At 38.1% G+C, this 25,212-nt stretch overlaps 1 protein-coding gene across 18 annotated transcripts in view; it reads right to left on the bottom strand.

Moving 5' to 3' along the window:
* CDC42BPA (CDC42 binding protein kinase alpha) overlaps positions 1-25,212 on the bottom strand; it is a 244,023-nt gene that overhangs the window by 27,272 nt on the left and 191,539 nt on the right. For all 18 annotated transcript variants that reach the window (XM_060192090.1, XM_060192086.1, XM_060192092.1 and 15 more), the window contains 9 exons: positions 18,345-18,428; positions 15,342-15,447; positions 11,604-11,740; positions 10,217-10,356; positions 6,471-6,552; positions 5,894-6,110; positions 5,022-5,084; positions 3,139-3,732; positions 55-152 (listed from right to left, as the gene is read on the bottom strand). In XM_060192090.1, coding sequence (XP_060048073.1) covers positions 55-152; positions 3,139-3,732; positions 5,022-5,084; positions 5,894-6,110; positions 6,471-6,552; positions 10,217-10,356; positions 11,604-11,740; positions 15,342-15,447; positions 18,345-18,428 — 1,521 coding nt within the window. The remainder of the gene's footprint in view (positions 1-54; positions 153-3,138; positions 3,733-5,021; positions 5,085-5,893; positions 6,111-6,470; positions 6,553-10,216; positions 10,357-11,603; positions 11,741-15,341; positions 15,448-18,344; positions 18,429-25,212) is intronic.

The raw sequence follows: 25,212 nt of genomic DNA, 5'->3' as shown, positions 1-25,212 counted from the left end.
TACATGTTATATACACTCTTAGCTTCCTCAGCTCATCTGTTAAGGTCAAATTACCTTTTTGAGCGGGAGAGTCTGAATCCATTCCATGGAGTTCACATCAAAGATATCAACTGCATTTTCACTATACACTGAGAGATACGGTGCGCTGTAACCTGGGAGATGGAAATAAGAGAAGAGCTGGCTGATTACTTTTAACAATCAGGCCTTAAACATTTTGAAAGACCTATACTAACAAAATGTAGACTGGAAAAAGCACTAAAATCCTCCTGTCATCACACAATAATTTCAGGCTATCATGAAAACATTTCTGAAGAAACACAAAATGCAAGTGAAGAACTGGCATACCACAAATCAGATTTTGTAGTTATTCTAACATAGAAGGATTTTGTTAACACCAAAGGTGCACTACGATCTTGCTCAGTTATAGTTTTATACAGGAGGTTCGTTACCTTTTAAAGTCTCTAATTCCTACAATAGTTAAGCCATCAGTAGTTGAGACAAATTTATGAAGTGGAGAAATATTTAGGTAAGAAGTATAGTTACAGCTACAAATGTGTGTTCGAGTACCTGGCACATAAATAGGACAGATGTTCAATGTACACTTACGGACAGAAATAAATGGCAACATAAACAGAGAAATTAAATGCCTTAGTGAAACTGACATCACAAATTAAATTATTGGCAGAGCCATTCATAAAAGTTAGGTATTCTACACTTGAAGTAGCACTTTGAGTTATTATCAGATTAGGCTACAGATCAGCATTCGTTTCTTTTTTAAAATTATTTATTTATTTAGTCCCTTTTTGTTGCCCTTGTTTTATTGTTGTAGTTATTGATGTTGTCGTTGTTGGACAGGACAGAGAGAAATGGAGAGAGGAGGGGAAGCTAGAGAGGGGGAGAGAAAGACAGACACCTGCTTCACTGCCTGTGAAGTGATTCCCCTGCAGGTGGGGAGTTGGGGGCTCGAACTGGGATCCTTACTCTGGTCCTTGCGCTTCACGCCACGTGTGCTTAACCCGCTGCGCTACTGCCCAACTCCCAGCATTCATTTCTTTATATATATCTTTTTTATTTTTAAAAAAAATATTTATTTATTCCCCTTTGTTGCCCTTGTTGTTGTTGTTACTGATGTCGTCGGTGTTGGATAGGACAGAGAGAAATGGAGGGAGGAGGGGAAGACAGAGGGGGGAGAGAAAGACAGACACCTGCAGACCTGCTTCACCGCCTGTGAAGCGACTCCCCTGCAGGTGGGGAGCCGGGGGCTCGAAACGGGATCCTTAACGCCAGTCCTTGCACTTTGCGCCACGTGCGCTTAACCTGCGCTACTGCCTGACTCCCCCAGCATTCATTTCTAATGCCATTAATAAGAGTAAATATTTTACAAGAAACAAGTTAAGTTGGGTGAGTAGGATAAGAAGTATCTTTCTTTTGTTTTTTTGATCTAGAGTTTCTATCTGTCTAATAATATTTGACTATGCATGCCTCCCTCAAACTTTCTTCCACCGAACCTTCACACTCACCTGTACTCACAGGCGTCAGTGCTCCTGTCCTCTCACAGTGGGAGAGGTTTCACTCTTCCTGACTCACTGTCTTCACTTTGGGTGCTGACTTCACCCTTTCTAACCATCTTGGTAATTGCATTTTATGTTCTATATTTGCCGTATAGTCAGTTTTTTCCTAGTCCCCTTTCTGGCTATTTTCCTTCGGTATTTAAACATATTCAACACCTTCCACTAATAACAAATTATTTTGTATTAGAATTTCTCCTCTTCTTTCTTTCTTTCTTTTTTTTTTTTTTTTTTTTTTTTTTAGCAGAGCATTACTGGTAAAAAGTACTGGCTTATGGTGGTATTGTGGACTGAACCTGGGAGCTTGGAGTCTCAAGCATGGAAGTTGTTTTCCATAAATACTATCCTGTCTCCCTGGCCCTAGAGATTCTTCTTATTGCTCCTACAGATTCCTAAAATTCTGTTATCAAAACACTTGTATTCTAGTGTAACCTCTTGTTTTTGTTACAAATCCATTCTACTGTAATGCTTTGTGAGGAAAAGTTTTCTATTCTGCCTAGTAAAATGCTCTCACAATGAAATAACAGGTTCAAAAATGTATTAATGTCTTAATATTTCTTGGAAGAGTGCAAGGACAATTTAAAATACCTACCTACACAAAAGATAAGATGAGATACCATTTCTTTTCTTTTTTTTTTAACAGTTTTAAAAATATTTATTTTATTTATTTATTCCCTTTTGTTGCCCTTATTGTTTTATTGTTGTAGTTATTATTGTTGTTGTCGCTGTTGGATAGGAGAGAGAGAAATGGAGAGAGGAGGGGAAGACAGAGAGGGGGAGAGAAAGATAGACACCTGCAGACCTGCTTCACTGCCCGTGAAGCTACTCCCCTGCAGGTGGGACCATTTCTTTTCTTTTCTTTTCTTTTCTTTTTTGCCTCCAGAGTTATTGCTGGGGCTCAGTGCCTGCACCACGAAAGCCATTTTTTCCCCTTTTGTTGCCCTTGTTGCTGTATTGTTGTTGTGGTTATTATTATTGTTTGCTGTTGTTATTGGATAGGACAGAGAGAAATCAAGAGGAGGGGGAGATAGAGAGGGGAAGAGAAAGATAGACACCTGCAGATCTGCTTCACCGCCCGTGGAGCGACTCTCCTGCAGTTGGGGAGCCAGGGGCTTGAATCAAGATCCTTACGCTGGTCCTTGTGCTTCGCGCCATGTGCATTTAACCTGCTGTGCTACCGCCAGACCCCCAAGATAACATTTCTTGAGAAGCTACACATGCTACTAATTAAACCATTCACTTAGTAAATACTTCAGCATAAGTTGTACGAACTATTTTATACATTTGGGTGATTCATGAAGATACTTAGCATTATTTCAAAATATAACAATATGGATTAAAAATCCATGTAAGTAAACTGTTCCACAGAAAGATTAGCTACAGTTAATATTGATCCTTTTGGGTTATCTCTGGTTACAGGGTACTTTAAGTAGCAACATAATTAATACTCTAGGAAAGCCCTAAGGAAGAATTGAAAAAAAAAATTAACTAGCAATGAATGTGTACAGGAGGTGACACAGAAGGAAAAAGATATAGGAATACAAGACAGCCAAAAGTGTAAGACTCTTACAACAAGCAGAAGGATTTGCTGGCCACATCAACTCCTGTTGTCTTGATCTTCGGCCCTGGCAGTCAGTGTATATCCCAATGCTGTTAAAACACAGCAGATATTCTTTACTGGAGATCTCAACTGCACAGATGGCATCCATGGGCTGATGTGCAATAAATGATAGTGTATGGTCATTTGAATGGAGCATACTGCAGGGATTTCCTTCTCCACTCAAGGGGTATCTCAGAAATCCGGACTGGAACCCCACACAGAGCTGTTCACTGAAGACTGCCATCCACTGGACATTATATGGAACTTGGGTTTCCTTAAATTTTCTATGTCGGGTCTTGCTCTGAAATAGTTCATAACAGAGGACCTGTCTCTTCATAGCTACACACAAGCATGTAAGAGCTCCATGGTGCACTTTTCCCGAAGTGATGGTTTGACACCCTTTAGTTTCCGCCAGCTTATAAAACTCAGTCTCTCGCCCATCCAAAGCGGACATAGGAAAAAGCCGTACGTGACGATTTCGTCCTGAGATGACAGCAACAAGTTGCTCACTTGGAATGAGTTCAATCTGATGAATCTTCTTATTGTCACCAACTCTAATAATTTCTATGCAAAGAAATCAGAATCATTACATTCCAAATGTTTTATTAACAATATTTTAATTATACTCAAAAGGCCACAAGTCTACTTATAAATAAAAAATTATAATACACAGAAGAAAAAGATCAGAAATCATACAGAGAAAAAGGAAGATAATTATACCCATTATAAAACAATTTACATTATCTATTGTAAGGTACCAAAGTCAGCACTGATATTTCTGGCAGTCGAGGCTAAGTGTTCCTTCATGACAAAGCATGCCTTATCTTTTATATTTTTTTCAAAATCTTACTTCCACAAGAGGAGTGCTCAATCTGACTTATGGTTGTGGTGGGGACTGACTGTGGGATGTCAGGATCTCAGGCAGTTAAATCTTTTTGCATAGACATTACACTATCTTTTCAATACAAGCATTCAGATCTTAAAGTTTTGTTTTTGTTTTTTTTAAGCTATCACCGAGTTTCAGGAAAATTTACATAGGGTTCTTAAAACAAAAACAAAACAGTTACTTACATTTCACTAATGGTATTACTATGGATAACAAACTAATATAGCTCAAATGCACTGTTTTCCCAAGATTGAGCTTCATATAAACATACAACTTAGAACAACACTGTTCAAGAATACTAAATTAAATGAGTTCTGTTTTATTCACTTTTATTTTTTTCTAGGAAAAGAAAGCTGTTGTGGATTAAAAAAAATATCGTACAGTTAACACATTTAAATGACTGTCACTTGTTCTAGTACTATTGCTGTTAATACATTGGAAAATTCAAATTGTATTTTCTCCCATGCATCTTCATTAGAAAGGAGAAAGACAGCGGAGATAGTTCACTGCGGAGGGTGCGTGCCCTGCCATACACATGGCCAGCTTTGAGCCCCAGCATCACACTGAAGTGCCATGACACAGGTAGAAAGAAGGTCTGGTGCTGTGTGCCCCTTCTCTACCTCCCTTGCTCTGTCTTCCCTCCCATATGCCTAGTAGGAATGAAACTGGTGAAATCATGTAAGGGTGTGCCCCTGGCTATAATAAACAAACAAACAAGCAATACAGTGTGAGCTCCTATAGAAAAACTACTAATAAATAAGACACAGGAGAGATAATACACACTTAGAAGTCTCAGAACTCAGGAGCAGTAATAGGAATGAAAAAAAAAAAAACCTGACTATTAAGTCTGGCGAATTTCAATTATAGAATAAATACCAATCCTGCTCTTTAGAAATTAGAATCAAGTTCTTAGGATCATCTATGAACATACAATTTACAGTTATTCCACAACTAAGTTTTCTCTTACCATCTTTGGTGACATGTACAACAAATAACCCTTCTTCATTTCCCAAGGCTATCCTTTCATGATCTATAAAAGGCAAAAATATATGACATATTTTCGTGAGGTAAAAACTGTGCAAACCCAATAATATAAAACAATGAAATGAAGTAAATGGCTTAAACAAATACAAAAATAATTTAAAAGCGGCAGTAACAATCTGACCCATTGAATCTCCTTTCAGATTACTATGGCAAATATTATCTATGGGTTTTTAAATAGAATAATCATTATAAAATAATATATATTGATGCTTAGTAAAGGTTTAGTCAATCTAAGATGAAAAAAATTAAATGGCTAGTTTGTGTCCTGAACTTGGTTCCTTTTCTTATTTTGGAAGGGAAAAGGGTTCTGTGGAAAATTTCCACAGAATTCTTCACTGTTCGTGAGAAAATAACAAAAGAGTTGGATGTATACATAAAAAAATCTGATAAAAAATTAAACCTGCAGGCACAGAAGCTGCCATTTGCTGAGGGTATTTTATGTGCAGGGCATTCTGCGTTAGTTACTCTATTGTATTTAAGCTTCCCAATAATCTATGCAAGGCAATTAACACCTACATGCTACCTAGGAAAATTTGCTTCAAGAAACTAAATAAGCTGTCCTGTGCTCCACAGTACAAGACAGATTTATTAATAGGTCCATCTTTTTCAGGAGAAAACAACTGCAGAACGTCCTTGTTCTGTTTGTTGAAAAACATAGTGCTATTCATTCAGTAACTGTTTTAATATAACTATGTTGTACTCTGGAGTCATAGATGAAAGCTAGTTCCTGTTCAGAGGGTAAACTAGTAAATGATTAAGATGCTGCTGATATTAAGAGAAGCTATAAATTCTTACCTATGATTGCAGCCGCCTGGGTTGTCTTAATGAGTGGTAGAGTGCTGTCATAAGCCTCTTTGGGGACATAGACTGAGCGGTCTCTGAATTTGTTTTTCTTCAAAATCTTGTGCAATTCACTCAGCACTCCCACCCACTTACTCTTTTCATTCTCACTATCCACTAGCATCAAGATGGAATATTTGTTATTGGATGCTGAGAGCTGGGAACCTGTGACCTAGAAGAATTGAACCAATATTCGTGATATTAGAAAACACACCGCCTTTAAGCCACTTTTTAAATACACTAGATTTTTTTTTAGCACTACCCAACAAAATGTGTTCCATTAAATGACACCTGAATTGTTACACAAAAAATATTCTCTAAGAGGAAAACTTATTGCAAAAATTATCTTCATTTTTCTACAGATCTTTTAATAACTATGTGGCAATACTTATATAGCCAAGTAACAAATGATAGGGAATAATCTATAGGGAAAGAATTGGTCCTACTTATTGCAAGCTCACCTATATGGTAAAGCAAAAGATATACTCATTAAAAATCAAATAATCAAATAAATTATAGCACACATACTTACTCTAAATATACAGGGTATATCTTTTCGTCCTGCATGAATAACATCAGACGCCAAGACAGAACTCACAGAAAATTCCTCATCCCTGAAGGAAGAGTGAAATGTTAAAAGTTCCTTATGGTGCCTAGACCTCGAATAAATCCCTCTCTCCATTGTTACTGGTCATTTATATCAGGAACAACACAATAGACCCCTTTGTGGGTCCCCATAGGACCTTGCCCTCAACTTGGATCAACAATGGTAGAGAATGTTCCATCCTCCGAAGGAAGCCTGGACAACATACTCTATGCTTCACCTGCGGAAGATGGGTCCTGATATTGGGGCAGCTTGGAATGTTCCTACTCATGACCACAGAATGTGAGCTCAGAGCTACAAGGATGCAGATGTTACATAGGCTCCTAAGCTGAATATAGGCCCCAGATCAGATCAAATTGATGAGGTTTACAGTCAACAATATTTATACCCCTTTCCCATATTTGGGAGCTACTCTCTTCCCTGATCCAGCTTTCTGTCCCTTTTCCAGCCATGACATCATCTCCCCAGATAATAACTTGGATCCACCTGCATATCACATTTCAGGCTCAGGGGAAAAAAGAAAAAGAAAAGAAAAAAATAGTATAGCCACAGGCCCTTTGGAATATAACTAAAATATGCCTACTAGCTACCTACAAAATGGAGGAACACCCCCCCAACTCTTCATCTACACTATTCCAGCCTTTATGTTCATGATTGGTCAACAATTTGTTTGACTTTGTATGTTAACTCTCTTTTCAACCACCAGGTTCCAGATGCTAGCATGATGCCGACCAGACTTCCCTGGACAGACAACCCCACCAATATGTCCTGGAACCTCATCTCCCCAGAGCCCTGCTAGCCCATTAGGAAAAGAGAGAGACAGGCTGGGAGTATGGATGGACCTACCAATGTCCATGTTCAGCGGGAAAGCAGTTACAGAAGCCAGACCTTCTACATTCTGCACCCCATAATGATCCTGGGTCGATACTCCCAAAGGGATAAAGAATAGGAAGTATCAGGGGAGGGGATGGGATACAGAGTTCTGGTGGTGGGAATTGTTGTACTCCTCTTATCCTATGGTTTAGTCAATGTTTCCTTTTTATAAATAAAAAAAATTTAAAAAGTTCCTTATGGTTATATATCCGAAAAACAAAAAAGCAATTCTGAAAACAAAGTTGCACAAAACACCCAAATTAAATTAAAAACTTACTCCTCATTGTACCTGATAGTACCCAAAGTGACTTATGAAAAGTAATTTAATAGCGGTACATTACGCTATAGTTTGAAATAACTGCTGGTTTACCTAAAGCTACATACACACACTGAAGTGGTAACTGGGCTCTTAGTGCACCAAGCAGACTGAACTCTCTCATCTCTCACAACGTATCAAGAACTCTCAAATACAGCTCATCTAACATTTGACTATTCTTTCAATACTGGAAACAGATTTCTTCCACAATGGTATTACCTCTAATTTCGTGCACTTGGTATCCTGGTCTTGAAGACCTGACACTTTAGTCTTATCTTTGAATTTTTTTTTTGTTCAATTTTTTTTTTCTTCACTTTTTAAAAATTATCTTTATTTGGGAGTCAGGCGGTAGCACAGTGGATTAAACGCATGTGGCGCAAAGCGCAAGGACCAGCATAAACATCCCGGTTCTAGCCTCGGCTCCTCACCTGTAGGGGAATCGCTTCACAGGTGGTGAAGCAGGTCTACAGGTGTCTGTTTTTCTCTCCTCCTCTCTTTCTTCCCCTTCTCTCTCCATTTCTCTCTGTCCTATCTAACAACAACGACGACATCAATAACAACAATAATAACTACAACAATAAAACAACAAGGGCAACAAACAGGGAAAATAAATATTTTTTAAAAATTTTAAAAATTATCTTTATTTATTCATTGGAGACAGCCAGAAATCGAGAGGAAAGGGGAGTTAGAGAGGGAAAGAGACAGAGAGACACCTGCAGCCCTGCTTTACCACTCGTGAAGCTTTCCCCCTACAGGTGGGGACCAGAGGCTTGAACCCAGGTCTTAAGACTTAACACTTAACCAGGTGTGCCACTGCCTGGCCCCTCTTTGATTCTTCAATCTTTCTATATTTATAAACTTAACACAGGCTTTGTCAGATTTTCCTTGCTGATTTTCTTGCACTTATCCCTTCTTTTGCATGTATGTGGGGAAGATGATGTGCTTCAAGGTGTTTGAAATGTTAATGTGAACCACAGCTGGACACATGGGGATATACGTTTTGGATTCACCAATGCAGAATCAATGGCTGAAACTATGGAAGTAAGATCAGCCAGGGGGAGTATGTGGAGTTATAAGGACAGCACTCCGAGGAGGAGGGAATGAGTCTAAGAAGTTAGACCAGAAATATTAAAGTGATGTATACTTAAATGTGCATCTAGTCATTATATATTCTAAGAACTTGTTTAATTTTGAGATTTCTATTTCTTTTCTTCATGAAGGAATTAAATGCCAAGTTTTTAGGTGAAGATAAAGACATTACATACTAAACATTCTGGTAGCTGGTAAACTGAACATTAAGATTCTAGCAGAATCAACACACACTCGTCTATCTGTACAATAACTGTATCCTGTATATATATTTTTTTGCCTCCAGGGTTATTGCTGGGGCTCAGTGCCTGCACTACAAATCTACTGCTCCTGGAGGATATTTTTCCCATTTTGTTGCTTTTGTTAGTGCCCTTGTTGTTGTTACTGTTGTGATTGCTGCTTTTGTTGTTGGGTAGGACAGAGAAAATGAGAGAGAAGGGGAGACTGAGCAGGGAGAGAAAGACAGACACCTGCAGGCCTGCTTCACTGCCTGTGAAGTGACCCTCCTGCAGGTGGTGAGCTGGGGAGCTTGAACCAGTTTCCTTGGGCCGGTCATTGAGCTTTGTGCCACATGTACTTAACTCACTGTGCTATTGCCCAACCCTCTCTTCTAATTTTTAATCATGGTACAATTGCAGTTTAGTAAGTTAATGCAAAATTAGATTTAATAAAACATGGCAATATAATTAGAAGAAAATTCAACACCTTGTTATTCTTTTTAAAAAATATTTATTTATTCCCTTTTGTTGGCCTTGTTGTTTTATTGTTGTAGTTATTATTGTTGTTATTGATGTCGTCATTATTGGATAGGACAGAGAGAAATGGAGAGAGATGGGGAAGACAGAGAGGGGGAGAGAAAGACAGAGACTTGCAGACCTGCTTCACCACTTGTGAAGCGACTCCCCTGCAGATGGGGAGCTGGGGGCTTGAACCAGGATCCTTACTCTGGTCCTTGTGCTTTGTGCCACATGCTCTTAACCCGCTGCGCTACCACCCGACTCCCCCTTGTTATTCTTTTATTAATTATTAATATTATTTTTGTCTCTAGGGTTATTGCTGGGGCTTGGTGCCTGCACTACAAATCCACTGCTCCTGGAGGTAATGTTTCCCATTTTTGTTGCCCTTGTTGCTGTTATTGTTGGATAGGACAGAGAGAAATGGAGAGAGGAGGGGAAAACAGAAAAGGGGAAAGACACTTGCAGACCTGCTTCATCACTTACGAAGCGAACCCCCTGCAGATGGGGAGCCAGGGGCTCCAACCTGGATCCTTATGCCAGTCCTTGCGCTTCACTCCATGTGTGCTTAACCCGCTGCACTATTGCCTGGCCCCCCATCTTTTTATTGTTATGTTACAAAGATACTAATATACTTGCCCATTTCCCCTCTGAAAACTTACCTCATGTCAATCACCTGACTGACTACAACACTGGGTTGAGATGCTTTTCCTTCCGTGATATCGTACAGAAATAGTTTAAAGTCACAGACCACAGCCAAAGCTCTTTGCCATCCTTTCTTCACTCCAGCTGGCTTGGGGATCTTAGTTTTGTTTTAAGCAGAAAAACAAGCAAAAGCAACTGAAATTAAAATGTCAGATTCATTTTATCTACATATGTCATTGCAGCTTGTCAATCAAAAGATACCGGTAACAAGCAGGCTCAGCTGGGTGTGCTACTGCCTAGCCCCAATCAATCAATCTAAAGATGCTGTACTCTGGTTTTCACTGTGTCTCTTTGGTTGGTAAGACATCAGACTGAAGGCAGATACTCATTAATAGCATAACAAAGTCAGAGAAGACATCTTTTCAAATACTGAATGGCTTTTTATTCTGAAAATATTTTTTTCCCTTTTGTTGCCCTCGTTTATCATTGTTGTAGTTATTATTATTGCTGTTATTGCTGTTGTTGTTGTTGTTGGATAGGACAGAGAGAAATGGAAAGAGGAGGGGAAGACAGAGAGGAAGATAGACACCTGTAGACCTGCTTCACTGCCTGTGAAGCGACCTCCCTGCAGGTGGGGAGCCGGGGGCTCGAACCAGGATCCTTACACTGGTCCTTGTGCTTCGCGTCATGTGTGCTTAACCTGTTGTACCCGACTGCCCTGAAAATATTTTAATGTTATCATTTTAATTTCCACTAGTAATTAATTAAGATAGCATTCATAGGGAGCAGGTAGTGGTGCAACCGGTTAAGCACATACAACTCTCAAGGAGAGAACCAGCTCCCTACCAGCAGGGAGGGGTGAGGGGGAGCTTCACAAGTGGTGAAGCAGTGCTGCAGGTGTCATTCTTTTTTCTCCCTTTCCCTCCCTTCTCAATTTCTCCCTGTCTCTATCCAGTAAATAAAGTAAATAAGTAAAAGGTTGAAAAATAGCATTCATAGATACTATTTTAAGTACCAAAAAGTTCAAAATTAGTAATAAGATGAAATGTAGCTCCCAGTATAAATATTATACAAGATGATGATATATATCTCATACATAAGTATATGTGACCTTTTCTGTAAAACAACGGCCAAAGTCACCTTTATGGAAATTTCAACATCTGTTCGTTCATTACAGGATAGAAACACTACAGAAAATGTGAGGCACTTTGTTATTCATTTCCAAAGGTTTGGTTTTTGCATTCAAATCATTATGTACTCTGGACTGTCAGATAGGTTTTATTGTAAGATTGTCAGATAGATTTTATTCACCTATGATTAAAGTCATGTGTATAAGGAAACTTGACTATTAAGTCATTAATAAGCCTTGAAAGAGTAACTTAAACTGTGCCTAGTCATACTTACCCTCACATGACCTTCATATGCTGTTCCTATTCCTTTCTGTGGATCTATACCAAGGGGACCTTTTGTCTGTTCAGGAGGAACTGGGCAAGTGGTGGGAGCTTTGTTTACACACGTTATATGGCAAGAGAATCCGCACACTTTTAGAGGGGGGAGAAAGGAACAAGTTTCAATAAAAGTTCATGTTTTCACACACACACAAAACACTTGATGCAAGACACAATATCAGATGAATGATTATTTCTGACTTGATTTTTGACAATTACTTATAATTTGGGGAGCTGAATCATCTGTTGACTTGTAAGGATTTAAAGGAGATTTTTTTTCCGCAGTATTGCACTACCATTGTTCTGTGGTAACCTTAGTGATCAAAATAAGAAATGACTGGAAACAAAACCTAACTGTGTCAATGAAAATGGCTGACTTGAACTCTGAATTCTTGAGAGTATTTCCTGGAGTTTTCTCTAATTCTTCACCTCTCTGTAATCTGATCCCTTAATCTTAATCCCTTTTTTTCTGCCACCAAGATCATACCTGGGGCTTGGTGCCTGCATGTCAACTCCACTACTTCTGGAACCCATTTTTTCCCTTCTTGTTGCCTTTGATAGAGGGTAAGAGACAATGAGAGATGGAGAAGGGGAGAGAGAGAGAGCAAGAAAGAGAGAGAGACTTGCTATTCCACTATTCCACTGCTTGTGAAGCTCCCTTCTTGCAGATGGGGACAGGGCACTTGAATGCACATCCCTATGTGTGGTAATGTGTGCATTCTACTAGGTGCACCACCACCTGGGCCCAAGATTTATTTTTAATTGAAGAGCTGCTAATGGACAGTAAATTAACTGATTCTTTTTTTAAAAAATTTTATTTTATTTTATTTTTTTGAGAGAGATGCAGAGAGAGACACACACACACACAGAGAAACACCAGAGCACTGCTCAGCTCTGGTTTACGGTGGTGTGGGAGATTGAACCTGGGATTTTGGAGCCTCAGGCATGAGAGTCTGTTTGCATAACCATTATGCTGTCTCTCTCGCCCCCAATTAAGTGATTCTTTTGCTATGTCTGGCAACCTTTACCATTCTTTTTGATAATGAAACTTACTGAAAGTTATAAATTAAGGGTAGACATAGAAGATTTTGAGATTATAAATACTAAATACTACTAATATTTTGATATTATAAATATAAAAACAGACTATTTAAGATAACATAATCTGGATCTTCCATTTTGGTTGTGAAGTAACAGAACACATTACCTTAAGATGCTAATAATTTCCTCTTTATTCAAAGTATTCAAATACAGGCAAATTATAGCAAACCCTACATAGAAATACACATATCTGATAGAGACTGATTACTTTTCCTTTAACACTCCTTCTAACCCCAAGAGCCAAAGAAACACAAACTAACAATAGAATTTGAACTACTTAATTTTTCTCCTAAGATATATGATTAAATTATATATGAGACAATATCAAAGAACCAAGTCTTAGTTGGTAAAAAAAAAAGGCTTCCCTTAAAATATATACCAATAATGTATCCCATGATTTAAATAATTTTCACTTTATAAGTCTTAAGGAAAATATATAATGTTTTCCTTTCAAAGAACTCATTCTTTCTCTTATCTCTTAGAAGACTAGCTCTGGGGTCAGAGAGGTAGCGTAATGGTTACCTCAAAAGCTTTTCCATGTCATTTAAAAAAAAATATTTTTACTTATTTATTATTGGGTAGAGGCAGAGAGAAATTGAGAGGGAAGGAGAGGTAGAGAGGGAGAGACAGAGAGACACTTGCAGCCCACCTTCATCACTCTTGAACCTTCCCCCTGCAGGGACCAGGGCTTGAACCTGGATCCTTATGCAGTGTAATGTGTGTGTTCAACCAAGTGCACCATCACCCAGTCCCTTCCACGTTGTTCTTTAAAATATCCGTAACATGTTTATAAAATACCCATGTCGTACTGCAGGCAGATAAAAATCACACATATGGAGGGGCCAGATGGTGGCACACCTGGGTAAGTGCATGTTACAATGCACAAGGACCTGGGTTCGAGCCCCCAGTCTCCACCTACAGGGGGAAAGCTTTGTGAGTGGCAAAGCAGTGCTGCAGGTCTCTCTCTCTCTCTCTCTCTCTCTCTCTTTCTCTCTCCCTCCCTCTGTCACCCCCTTCCCTCTCGATTTCTGGCTGTCTCTATCCATTAAATAAATAAAGGTAATTTAAAAAATCACACACAGGGAATGAGACTAAGAATGCCTATGTGAAAAAAATTCTTTTCTTTCTTTCTTTCTTTCTTTTTTTTTTTAACCAGAGCACTCTTTAGCCCTGGCTTATGTTGGTGCCAAGATTTGAACCATGGCCATGTACATGGCAAGGAACCACCCAACCTAGTGAGCTATCTCTCTATTGCAAAAATCTTTATTATTAATAGTAGAATAAAATAGCTTTCAAGGCACCATAATAAACATTTCACATTTCTGAAAAAATACTGCACTGCATTACTTTTCAATAATGTTCTTTAATAAAGAAAATTAATACTTTCTTAACAAAAAAAAAGTTAAAGTCAAATGTATAGGGGCTGAGGAATTAGGTCAGTGGTGGAGCATATGCTCTTCATGCCTGAGGCCCTGAGTTTGATGTCTGGCACTGCATTATAAACAATAATAAAGCAGTGTTCTGTTCTCTGTCTCATTCACTGACATCAGGGTAAAAAAAAAAGATTAGTAAATGGGGCAATAGCACAATGGTAGTACATAGGATTTGCATGTAAAAAGTTCCAGGTCTGATTCCCAGTTCCACCAGCAGACAAAGCTGAGCAGTGCTCGGGTAAATTAAATAAATAAATAAGTAAATAAATGTATTCATATACATAGACTGCCTTCATTTCATTCTTCATGAAAGACTAACTTTCATGTTTTCTCTTACATAGGTTAATGGTCTCTCAGGACCACCTATTCACCTGAATAAGAAAACAAAGAGGAGTAGAGCTTATTTAAATATAGCACTCCTGACAAAAGTATCATCTGTATAGTTTCTCTAATATAGAACATTTTATCATTATTTTTTAAAAATTCTTTTTATTATCTTCATTTATTGGACAGAGACAGCCAGAAATCAAGAGGGAAGGGAGCTATACAGAGGGAGGGAAGCAGAGAGACACCTGCAGCCCTGCCTCACCGCTTGTAAAGCTTTCCCCCTGCAGGTGGGGACCAGGGGCTCGATCCTGGGTCCTTGAGCACTGTAATGTGTGCTCAATCAGGTGCACCACCACCTGGCCCCTCTAACATAAAACATTTTAACAAGGTTGTCTGTATATTGATTCTATTTCTTTCATCCAAAGAAAATCAGATAATTAAGTAAAACAAATATTCATATACCTTCTAAAGAGAATAAAGTTCTTTTACTACAGTCTAGGTAGCATATTTTAGGACTCTAAAGTCCCATTTTCTTTTTCTTTTTTTAAATTTAGTTTCCCTTGTTTTTTATTTTTTTATTATTGTTCCAGTTATTATTGTTGTTATTAGGACAGAGAAATGGAGAGAAGAGAGGAAGACAGAGAGGGGGAGAGAAAGATAGACACCTGCAGACCTGTTTCACCACCTGTGAAGTGATTCCCCTTGTAGGTGGGGAGCGGGGGCTTGAACCAGGATCCTTAAGCTGGTCCTTACACTTCGCGCCACGTGCGCTTAACCTGCTACGCTACCACCCAACTACCTAAAGTCCCATTTTCTTACCATTTTATTCTTACCTTCACAGGAACAGCCCTGTCTTATCAAGCCCACCATCAAAGATGTACACTGGTGACACTTGGTAGGAACAGTGAAAGATTTGACAAAAAACTGATGAGTCTTGCGCTGCAAAACAAATTGATATAACCATTCACATTGATCACTTAGAGGGGTTTCAGAACGGGAATCTCTTGCCCCACTCCAATTTAAATGCCTGAAATTTTACTGTAATGTGTTGAGGTATCTACTTCCTTGTGCTTTTCAATAATGATGCTTTTCAATATCAGGTTTTCTATTTTTAATTCTGGAAAATCATAGGTCATTAGTTTTCTCTCTTTTTTAAAATTTATTTACTTATTTTGCCTCCAGGGCTATTGCTGGGGCTCAGTGCCCCGCACCATGAATCCACTGCTCCTGGAGGCTATTTCTTCCCTTTTGTTGCCCTTATTTATTGTTGTAGTCATTGTTGTTATTGATGTCATTGTTGTTGGATAGGACAGAGAGAAATCGAGAGAGGAGGGGAAGACAGAGGAGGAGAGAAAGATAGACACCTGCAGAACTGCTTCATCGCTTGTGAAGCTACTCCCCTGCAGGTGGGGTCTGGGGGCTTGAACCGGGATCCTTACACCTGTCCTGTGCTTTACACCATGTGCGTGTAACCCGCTGTGCTACTGCCAGGCCCACAGGTCATTAGTTTTCAAGTACTTCAATCTCTATTGTTTTTCTTTCCTTTTGAAGTTCCTACTAAATGGATGTTGACAAAATTGTGTCATATATAATGACTTTCATACATGCTATGTTCTGTTACACAAGCTCATTTCACTGTCACGTCCAGTTTACTCTATTTTGCCACCAGGGTTATTGCTGGGGCTCGGTACCTGCACCATGAATCGACTACTCTTGGAGGCTATTTTTCCCCTTTTGTAGCCCATGTGTTTTTTTTTTTATCATTGTTTTGGTTATTATTATTGTTCTTATTGATGTCATTGTTGGATAGGACAGAGAGAAATGGAGAGAGGAGGGGAAGACAGAGAGGGAGAGAGAAAGACAGACACCTGCAGACCTGCTTCACTGCTCATGAAGCAACCCCCCTGCAGGTGAGGAGCTGGGGGCTCAAACCAGGATCCTTACGCTGGTCCTTGTACATGTATGCTTAACCCACTACGCTACCGCTCGACCCCCCAGTTTGCTCATTCCACTATTAAAGCCATCTACTCGGTTATTTCCTCGGCTATAGTTTATAATCAAGCACCTGGAGATTATTATTTTTATACGTCCCTTATGCTTTGTCCTGCCCCAGGTTGCCAACAAATTTCCTTTCTTATCTCTCTGAGAATATTTAACCTGCTTTTTTTGCTTAATTTTTTGCCACTGGGGCATTATGCCTATACAATTCCACTGCTCTTGGAAGATTTTTCCCTCCTTTTAAATTTCAGTTAGGAGGAGACAAAGAGGTGTATTTCACCAAAGCAAAGGACTCTGGGGTGGCCAGGTGGCGAGCTCTCAGGTCTTAGTACATGATGGCGGAGGAGGACCTAGTCTGAGGGGCTGAGAGTGTTTTGCAGGAAACTGACAAATTTTACTCATGTATCAACAACGGTACTTACTGTAGTAAACTATTAATCCCCCCAATAAAATGTAAAATAAATAAATAAAGTCATGTGTCATTCTCTTTAAAAAGCCAAAGAGACAGAGAGGGAGAGAGAAGTGGTGCATGAAGGAAAGACACCACAGCAGACTACTGTTAATGGAGCTTGGTGTTCCCATGTAGTTCTGAGTATACAAACCTAGGTCCTTGTGCATGCAAAAAAAGTGTACTCAGTTGGATGAACTAACTGGCAGCCCCTGTATACTTATTTCATGATCATGTTGTATCTGACACCAATATTGCACCAAATAAACTGAAATCGATTAGTTTATTGTCTTATACCAGTTATACTTTTGTGTATATATAATTTTTTTTCTTTAGAGTCGGAGCCTTATATACATCACTCTGGGCCACTGTCCAAAGCTCTAACACTGAAGCTTTCTCTGGTACTGCAGCACCTCCTGTATGGAGTCATGGCTTAAACCTGGACCACATGACCATCTCTCTCCACCCTACTGCTGTAATATATATATTTGCCTCCAGGGTTATTGCTGGGGCTCGGTGCCTGCGCCACAAATCCACTGCTCCTGGAGGCTATTGTTTTGCCTTTTTGTTACCCTGGTTGTTTTATCGTTGTGGTTATTATTATTGTTGTTATTGATGTCATCGTTGTTGGATAGGACAGAGAGAAATGGAGAGAGGAGGGGAAGACAGAGAGGGGGAGAGAAAGACTCCCTGAAAGATAGAGAGAAAGATAGTTGCCTGTGAAGTGACTCCCCTGGAGGTGAGGAGCTGGGGGCTCGAACCAGGATCCTTACACTGGTCCTTGTGCTTTGAGCCATGTGTGCTTAACCCACTACACTAATGCCTGGCCCCCATTTCTGTAACTTTTTAAATAAGTTTTTCAGACAGTTTGGTAGCATGAAGTCCCAAGTTTGATCATCAGTATCTTGGGTATCACAGAGATGCTCTGGCTCACTTTCTTTTCTGTCATTCTCATTAATAAAATATTAAAAAAGTAGCAATGTACAGTAAGCAACTAAATCTCCATGTTTATTATATGCAATACTTTAGTCAGTTATGTTGAAGACAGTGGCAATATAATTCACCTGATTTTTTTCAGTAAACATTTCTCTGTCCCAGTGGTTTACTAATCTCAATCTCTGATTCTTCAACAAGTGTTCTTGACTTAATAACTTCCTTAAATACACGCTTAAGCACTATTTCTTAGTGCATGACATCAAAACATTAAATTTAGAAAGATGGAAGCAAGACAAAACAAACTTTGTACATCCTTCCTGCCTTTCTTTCCATACAAATTTATTTTCTTTCCAAATTTTTATGTTTGAAATGTTAAAGAAACCACCAGTTATCCTTCCCCTTTGCCCATGGTATCCCCCCTCAAACACACCATAATCCTACTTAGAGTAAGTACCTTAGGGGGAATGCCGGTTGAACCAGGACATCCTTTTTTCCGTAAGGTTGGTGTGTGAACTGGAAGAGGAGTACTGTCTGCAATCTGAATCCATGGGTAAAAAAGTAAATAAGTGTCTCAAAACACTCCATAAATGCTGAACATCACTAGAAATAAAGTAAATAAAGCCAAGCAAAACACCAAGAAGGCAAATATAAATCAATGGAGTTAAAATTTTCAGTGTTGATAATTTAAACTTTAACTTGAAATATCTACAAATATTTGTTCAGTTAGTAACAGTTATTTCCTTATGGAAATTCATACTTATATACATTGGAAATAAAAGAAGAAAACTAAAAAGCCTCAGCATGTAATCTATGGAAAATAAGTATATTAATGTTCAAACTCATCTGAAAATGTCATGTTATTTCTAAAAAGTATCTGAAAGATTTTAGCCAGGTATACAATCAATATATGTAGAAGACTCTTATTTCTTTAGTTCTTATACAGAGAAAACAATATGTGGGGTTCAGTTATGGGGGTCTTTGTGGATGTGTGTGGGCAGACAGAGCAAAGTGACAGATATTAACATATTGAAAGGGGTTGTATTATTTAAAAGAACTAGAATTCAGAATTTATATACAAATTTAGCTATAAGCCTCATCTTTAATTTATGGGGGATTATTATAATATCTATTTTTGAATGAGAGAAGTCAGTGATTTTATTGGATGCTATTGTGGAAAATAGATATTCCTTAGCATAACACAGAAAAATGACATAAAGAATGACTTCTCCTTGGGCCTGAGTTGTGGCTCACCTGGTTGAGAACATATATTACAATGCTGAAGGACCTAGGTTCAAGTCCCCAGTCCCCACCTACAGAGGGGAAGCTTCACAAGTGGTGAAGCAGTACTGCAGGTCTCAGTCTCTCTCTCTCTGTCTCCCTTTTCCTCTCAATTTCTGGCTGTCTCTATCAAATAAATAAAATATAATTAAAATTTTTTTAAAAAAATGACTTCTCCTTAGGGTGCTAAGCAAGTAACTAATAGTGCTAGCTTTATTTAGTGTTACAGAAATAAAGCAGTGAAGAGAAATGGATGGTTCTTCTTTCAAGTGGTATTATTACAACCTTCCCAAAGCACAATATTTTATATACATAAACATTATAACTTCAAAGTGGAATGAAGTTGAGTTTCTTAGAAATCTTGTCCTTTTCCTTTCCTTTCTTCCTCTTCCCCCCCCTACATAACTATGGATTTAAGTGACTTTTAAATAATTTCAAAATATTTTATCTCAGTCTATAAACCTAACATTTAAAAGAAAATATGGAGATAAAAAAGGAACACTGAAAATCTATATGTTTATAAATATCAATTTGTAGGGGGGGAAATTGCCATCAGTTTATACAGGAAGTCCAAGGAAAGATTTTAAAATGAAAAGAAGTGAGGCTGGGATGCTGGATACAAAAGCAAGAGAGCTCACAAAGACCAGCAATGACTAACTGCACACACACAAACAGTTACACACATACACACACTCACCACAGTAAGAAAAACCTTAAGGCACTTAGAATACATGGAATATACCTAATAAGAAATACAGAGTACATTTATTAAGAAAATAGTAAAAAATTATTAAAATATGTAAAAGAATATCTAATAAATATGTACATCATGTCCAGAAATGGCAAGGCCCAGTATCATGAAGATATCAGTTTGCCTCAAATAAATCAATAAATTTAAGACAATTCCAGTCAGAAGTCCTACATGGAACTTGGTAGGTTGATCCTAGCAATCTAAAACTGAAGGAAGGGCCAATGAAGAAATGAAGAGAATAAAGTAGGTGGGGTAGAATACCAGGTATCAAGAATTATTACAGGACTACAATAATTAAGTCAATGCAATGCTGACACAGGAGTAAACAAAAGGAAGAGTGGGAGAGAATAGAGAGCTTTCAGAAAGACCCAATTATATAAAGCAGAAAGAGCTTTACAAATCTATTGGGAAATAGAAGAGAGCTGGTTGCCCATATGAAAAACAGACTAGAACCTAATTTTCCAAAAACTTAGCGTTATGTGCCTGAAAACCATGTGAATTCTTGGTGAGGTTATTTCTTGGCCTAGCACTTTAATTATTTTTAAATATTTTATTTATTTATTAGATAGAGACAGAGAGAAATTGAGGGGAGGGGGAAACATAGGCAGATCAACAGAGAGACGCCTGCAACACTGCTTTATTGCTTGTGAAACTTCCTCCTGCAGTTGGAGACCAGGGACTTGAATGTTCAAGTCTAATAAATATGTACATCGTGTCCATAAATGGCAAGGCTCAGTATCATGAAGGTAGCAATTTGCCTCAAATAAATCAATAAATTCAAGACAATTCCACAATTACACGCTATTAGCATGTACTCTAAACTGGGAGTGCCACCACCAAGCTCCCCAACACTTTTTTTTTATATACTATGAAAAAACATGACTTAGAAGAGGGATAGAGCTCAGTATTAAAGCACAGGCCTGACATGTATGAGGTCCTACATTTGATCCATGCACCATAAGTAAATAAAAGTATGATCTCCCAGTCACAATAGCTTTTCTTAGGAAGTGACAGTTACAGCATGTCTTATTAGATTATTAGGATGAAAATATGAGTAGGGCACCATAGTCTACAGAATCTGTATCTGATAACTACAAAATTTAGTAGTGTCTTCTGCTCTCCATAGTTCTTTAATTTAAAAAAGGCTACTACTTCTACCATCATGCATCAGGACCCCAAAGACCCCCTCCAAATCCCACTCCCTGTCTACTTTCCCCAGAGGGTAACTCTATTTTAATGAAAGATATTTGAATTGTGTGTACTTAAAAAAAAAAAAAATATATATATATAGTTCTTCAGATTGTTGCTGCCAATGGAACACTATATGTGACTATGTAGCATAACAATTTGATATAATGTAGTTTATTGAAACAAAATAGATGGGACACATAAAATTAAAAAATAGTACTACTTCTATAATAATTTTTTTGTCTACTTCAATTCAAATTTGGGGGACAGTTTTCTATGTTATTTTTATAGTTCTAACTACATTATCAGTCAAATACAATGATTTTCAATATGTTGTGACATTACACAATATATTTAATTACAAGATGTAGGTTAGAATTCACTTGGTTTGCTAGTTCCCTCTTTGCTGACACAAGTGAAAAAAGGTGGAGCAAGACTGCTCCAATGAAGCACCTTAACAGGGCCCACTCACTTCAGTAGAAGTGACAGGAGATGTGGACCTTGGCATTTGGATGTAAAACCTGGCATTTGATTCTATACATATGTTCTCAATATGGTCAGTCTAGGATAATGTCAGGAAAAACGCCCTGTCAGTGACTTTTAAACAATGTGTGACACTTAGTATATTTTTATAAGGCATGATAATGACAACCTATCTTGAGAAAGGAGGAAAGCAAACTTCAGTTTGAATACTTGTATTAGGGCTGTGTCATCAAACAAGAACACAATCACCAATTTTCATGTAAACAGATGTTAAGATAACAATAGTTAGTAAAATGCTCCAATCTTACTGCTCATCTCTTAACTCTGAACTTTGACTTCTATAGTATGTTCTTTACTTGACCTGCACATGAAGCTTCTGTATTTCACAAAACAAATCAGATATGTGAAATGAATGCAGTGTACCTAACAGAGATGTACTGCAGATTAGAAATAACTCTGTTCATGACAAGAAGGAATCTGGTTCTCTAACAGACATTAGAGATGCAAGTAAAACAATTAATCGACCAGTTTTATACTTGTCAATAAAGCGAATCACCTTTTTATTTTGCAGAAGGAAAAATAGCATATTTAATAATATCCTTTTAATGAAGTATTCTTAGAAACAAAAAATGCTTGGGGCAAAAATTTAGCATAAAAGATCTGTGATGCACACCAATGTATTCAGCTGGCAGTTGTCAAAATTATGAAGATGGGGTTAAAAAAAATGAAAGGCAATGATGGCAAGCTAGAAAGGAATTTCCTTCAAATGTGTTATATGGCAAGAGCAATTCTTATATCAGAAGTAACAACAACAAAAAATCATCTGAGAGCTCTAAAACATGGGCTTAAAATATTTTCTTTTTATAGTCTGCCTGAAGTGAATCAGGCCTGAATTCTTTCTCTTGAATCCAAATTCAGTACAGTCTTTGTTGCACCAGAAGCATTTCTGCAGCTGAGGTATTCAAAGAGATATAGGGATCACAGAATCAGAGTTATCTTCTCTTTACCTGACCAGGCATAGAGTTAAAGTCAGAAGAAAATGAAATTCTTTTTTAAAATTATTATTTATTTATTTTCCCTTTTGTTGCACTTGTTTTTTTAATAATCATTTATTTATTCCCTTTTGTTGCCATTGTTGTTTTATTGTTGTAGTTATTATTGTTGTTGATGTCATTGTTGGATAGGGCAGAGAGAAATGGAGAGAGGAGGGGAAGACAGAGAGGGGGAGAGAAAGACAGACACCTGCAGACCTGCTTCACTGCCTGTGAAGCGACTTCCCTGCAGCTCGACCCAGGATCCTTATGCCGATCTTGCACTTTGCACCAAGTGCGCTTAACCTGCTGCGCTACCGCCCGACTCCAGTATTTTTTTTTATTGTTGTCGTAGTTATTATTGTTGTTATTGATGTTGTCGTTGTTAAACAGGACAGAGAGGAGGGGAAGACAGAGGGGGAGAGAAAGACACCTGCAGACCTGCTTCACCACTTGTGAAGCAACTCCCCTGCAGGTGGGAGTCGGGGGCTCGAACTTGGATCCTTACGCTGGTCCTTGAGCTCCGTGCCACATGCGCTTAACCTGCTGCACTACTGCCTGACTCCCAAAAATGGAATTCTTAAGACAAATCTTGATAAGTTTACAATTTTACTTAGGATGGTCACGGAGAAGACAATGACTAAAAGTATTAATGGAAATTTGATCTAGGGCTGGGAATAAGGCAGAAATGTCTTTTACTTTCCAAAACATCTTCTGGTTTCCTAAGACTATATAAATTACAAATGTAATATGGGATATTATGTGAGGAAGGGGTCAATTAAAATGGCAGTATTATTAAGTTAAGTGATACTGATATATTCTACACTAACAAGAACTTAACAATGAACCAGATAATTAACAATCAACTATCTAAGTTTGTTCTTGGATGGAGCCAGAAGGAATTATGTTAAATGAGGTAAGTCAGAAAGAGAAAGACAAGTATTATTATTATTATTATTTTTAACCAGACCACTGCTAAGCTCTGGCTTATGGTGGTGCATGGCATTGAACTTGAGACTTTGGAGCCTCACACAAGAAAGACTTTTGCATAGTCATTATGCTATCTCCCCTGCTCCTCATAAAGTTTAAAGAAGTGTCTAAGTAGGAATTTTCCTTATTAAAAAAACCGAGTCATTTTAAGATACTTCAATTTCAGAGCTATCACACTGAAATTTTTAGTTTGATAAAAAGACAAAATCAAAACTTCTTGAGTGAAGGGGACAGAATACCATAGTGGCTTTGTATCTCTAGGCCTAATTAAAAAAGAAAAAAAAATTTCAAAAATAAAAAAAGGCAGGAGCTTGCTGCTGGTAACAGTCTGGCCATGTGAATACATGCAGGCAGAAGCGAGCAAACTGTGCTTACATATCTGTGCTAAAACTGGGATACACACTGTCTTAAATTTTTTTGTCAGTACATGCTGTAATGAAAGCTTCATATCATTAAACTTGCTAAACCTAAAAAAAAAAAAAAAATTGGGGAGTTGGGCTGTAGCGCAGCGGGTTAAGCGCAGGTGGCGCAAAGCACAAGGACTGGCATAAGGATCCCGGTTCAAAGCCCGGCTCCCCACCTGCAGGGGAGTCACTTCACAAGCGGTGAAGCAGGTCTGCAGGTGTCTATCTTTCTCTCCCCCTCTCTGTCTTCCCCTCCTCTCTCCATTTCTCTCTGTCCTATCCAACAACAACGACATCAATAATAACTACAACAATAAAACAACAAGGGCAACAAAAGGGAATAAATAAATAAAATATTTTAAAAAAAAGAAAAAAATCAAGCTTTCTTTTGCCCTATAGTTAAAACTATTTAAAAATCTATAAAAATGGGATATTATGATTGTCTGATACTGGACAAAAGTTCTCTGATATAGACCAAGCACTTGTTAACATATTTGTTATACTATGCTGAGTTAAGTAATAAAACTTATAAGGAGCATGTAAGTATCAAAATAGTAAATGAGGCTTTATTGAAAATGAAAACTTAGGGATGGGCATACCTGGTTGAAAACACACATTACAATGCCCAGTGACCCAGGTTCAGGTCCCTAGTCCTCAACTGCGGCATGATGAGGGGTGTAAAGTGTGTGTGTGCTTCATGAGCACTGAAGCTGTGTTACAGGTATTTCTCTTTTTTCCCCCTCCCCTCTAGATTTTTCTCTATCTCTATCCAATAAATATTGTAATATTTAAAAAAGAAAATGAGAAATTAAACATTTATACAGTAATACCTTATTTATGTGATATTTCACAATTGTGAAAATAATTTTAAAGTCAGAGGGCAGGAGACAGCTGACCTGGCAGACTGCACACCTCCCCATGCATGAGGGAAGCTTCCTCAACAGCAAAGCAGTGCTGTGGTATCTTTCCTTCTCTGTCTCAAACCCTCTATCTGGAAAAAGAAAAAAAAATCCACTAGGAGGGATGGAATCACACAGAAAGCCCCAGTTGAGTCCTAGTGGGGGGGGGTATTTTTAAAATGTATAAAAGCATTATGTATTTGCTTGTGTAAAAATAAGGTATTTGACATAAAGTTGTGCTCTGTTAGATTCAAGGCCATTATTAGGAATGAAAACTATTTATGTCTTACTGTAATAG

Source organism: Erinaceus europaeus, chromosome 6 (assembly GCF_950295315.1).
Source record: "Erinaceus europaeus chromosome 6, mEriEur2.1, whole genome shotgun sequence".
In the NCBI taxonomy this organism is placed as follows: Eukaryota; Metazoa; Chordata; class Mammalia; order Eulipotyphla; family Erinaceidae; genus Erinaceus; species Erinaceus europaeus.
This window is presented reverse-complemented; position numbering and strand designations above follow the sequence as displayed.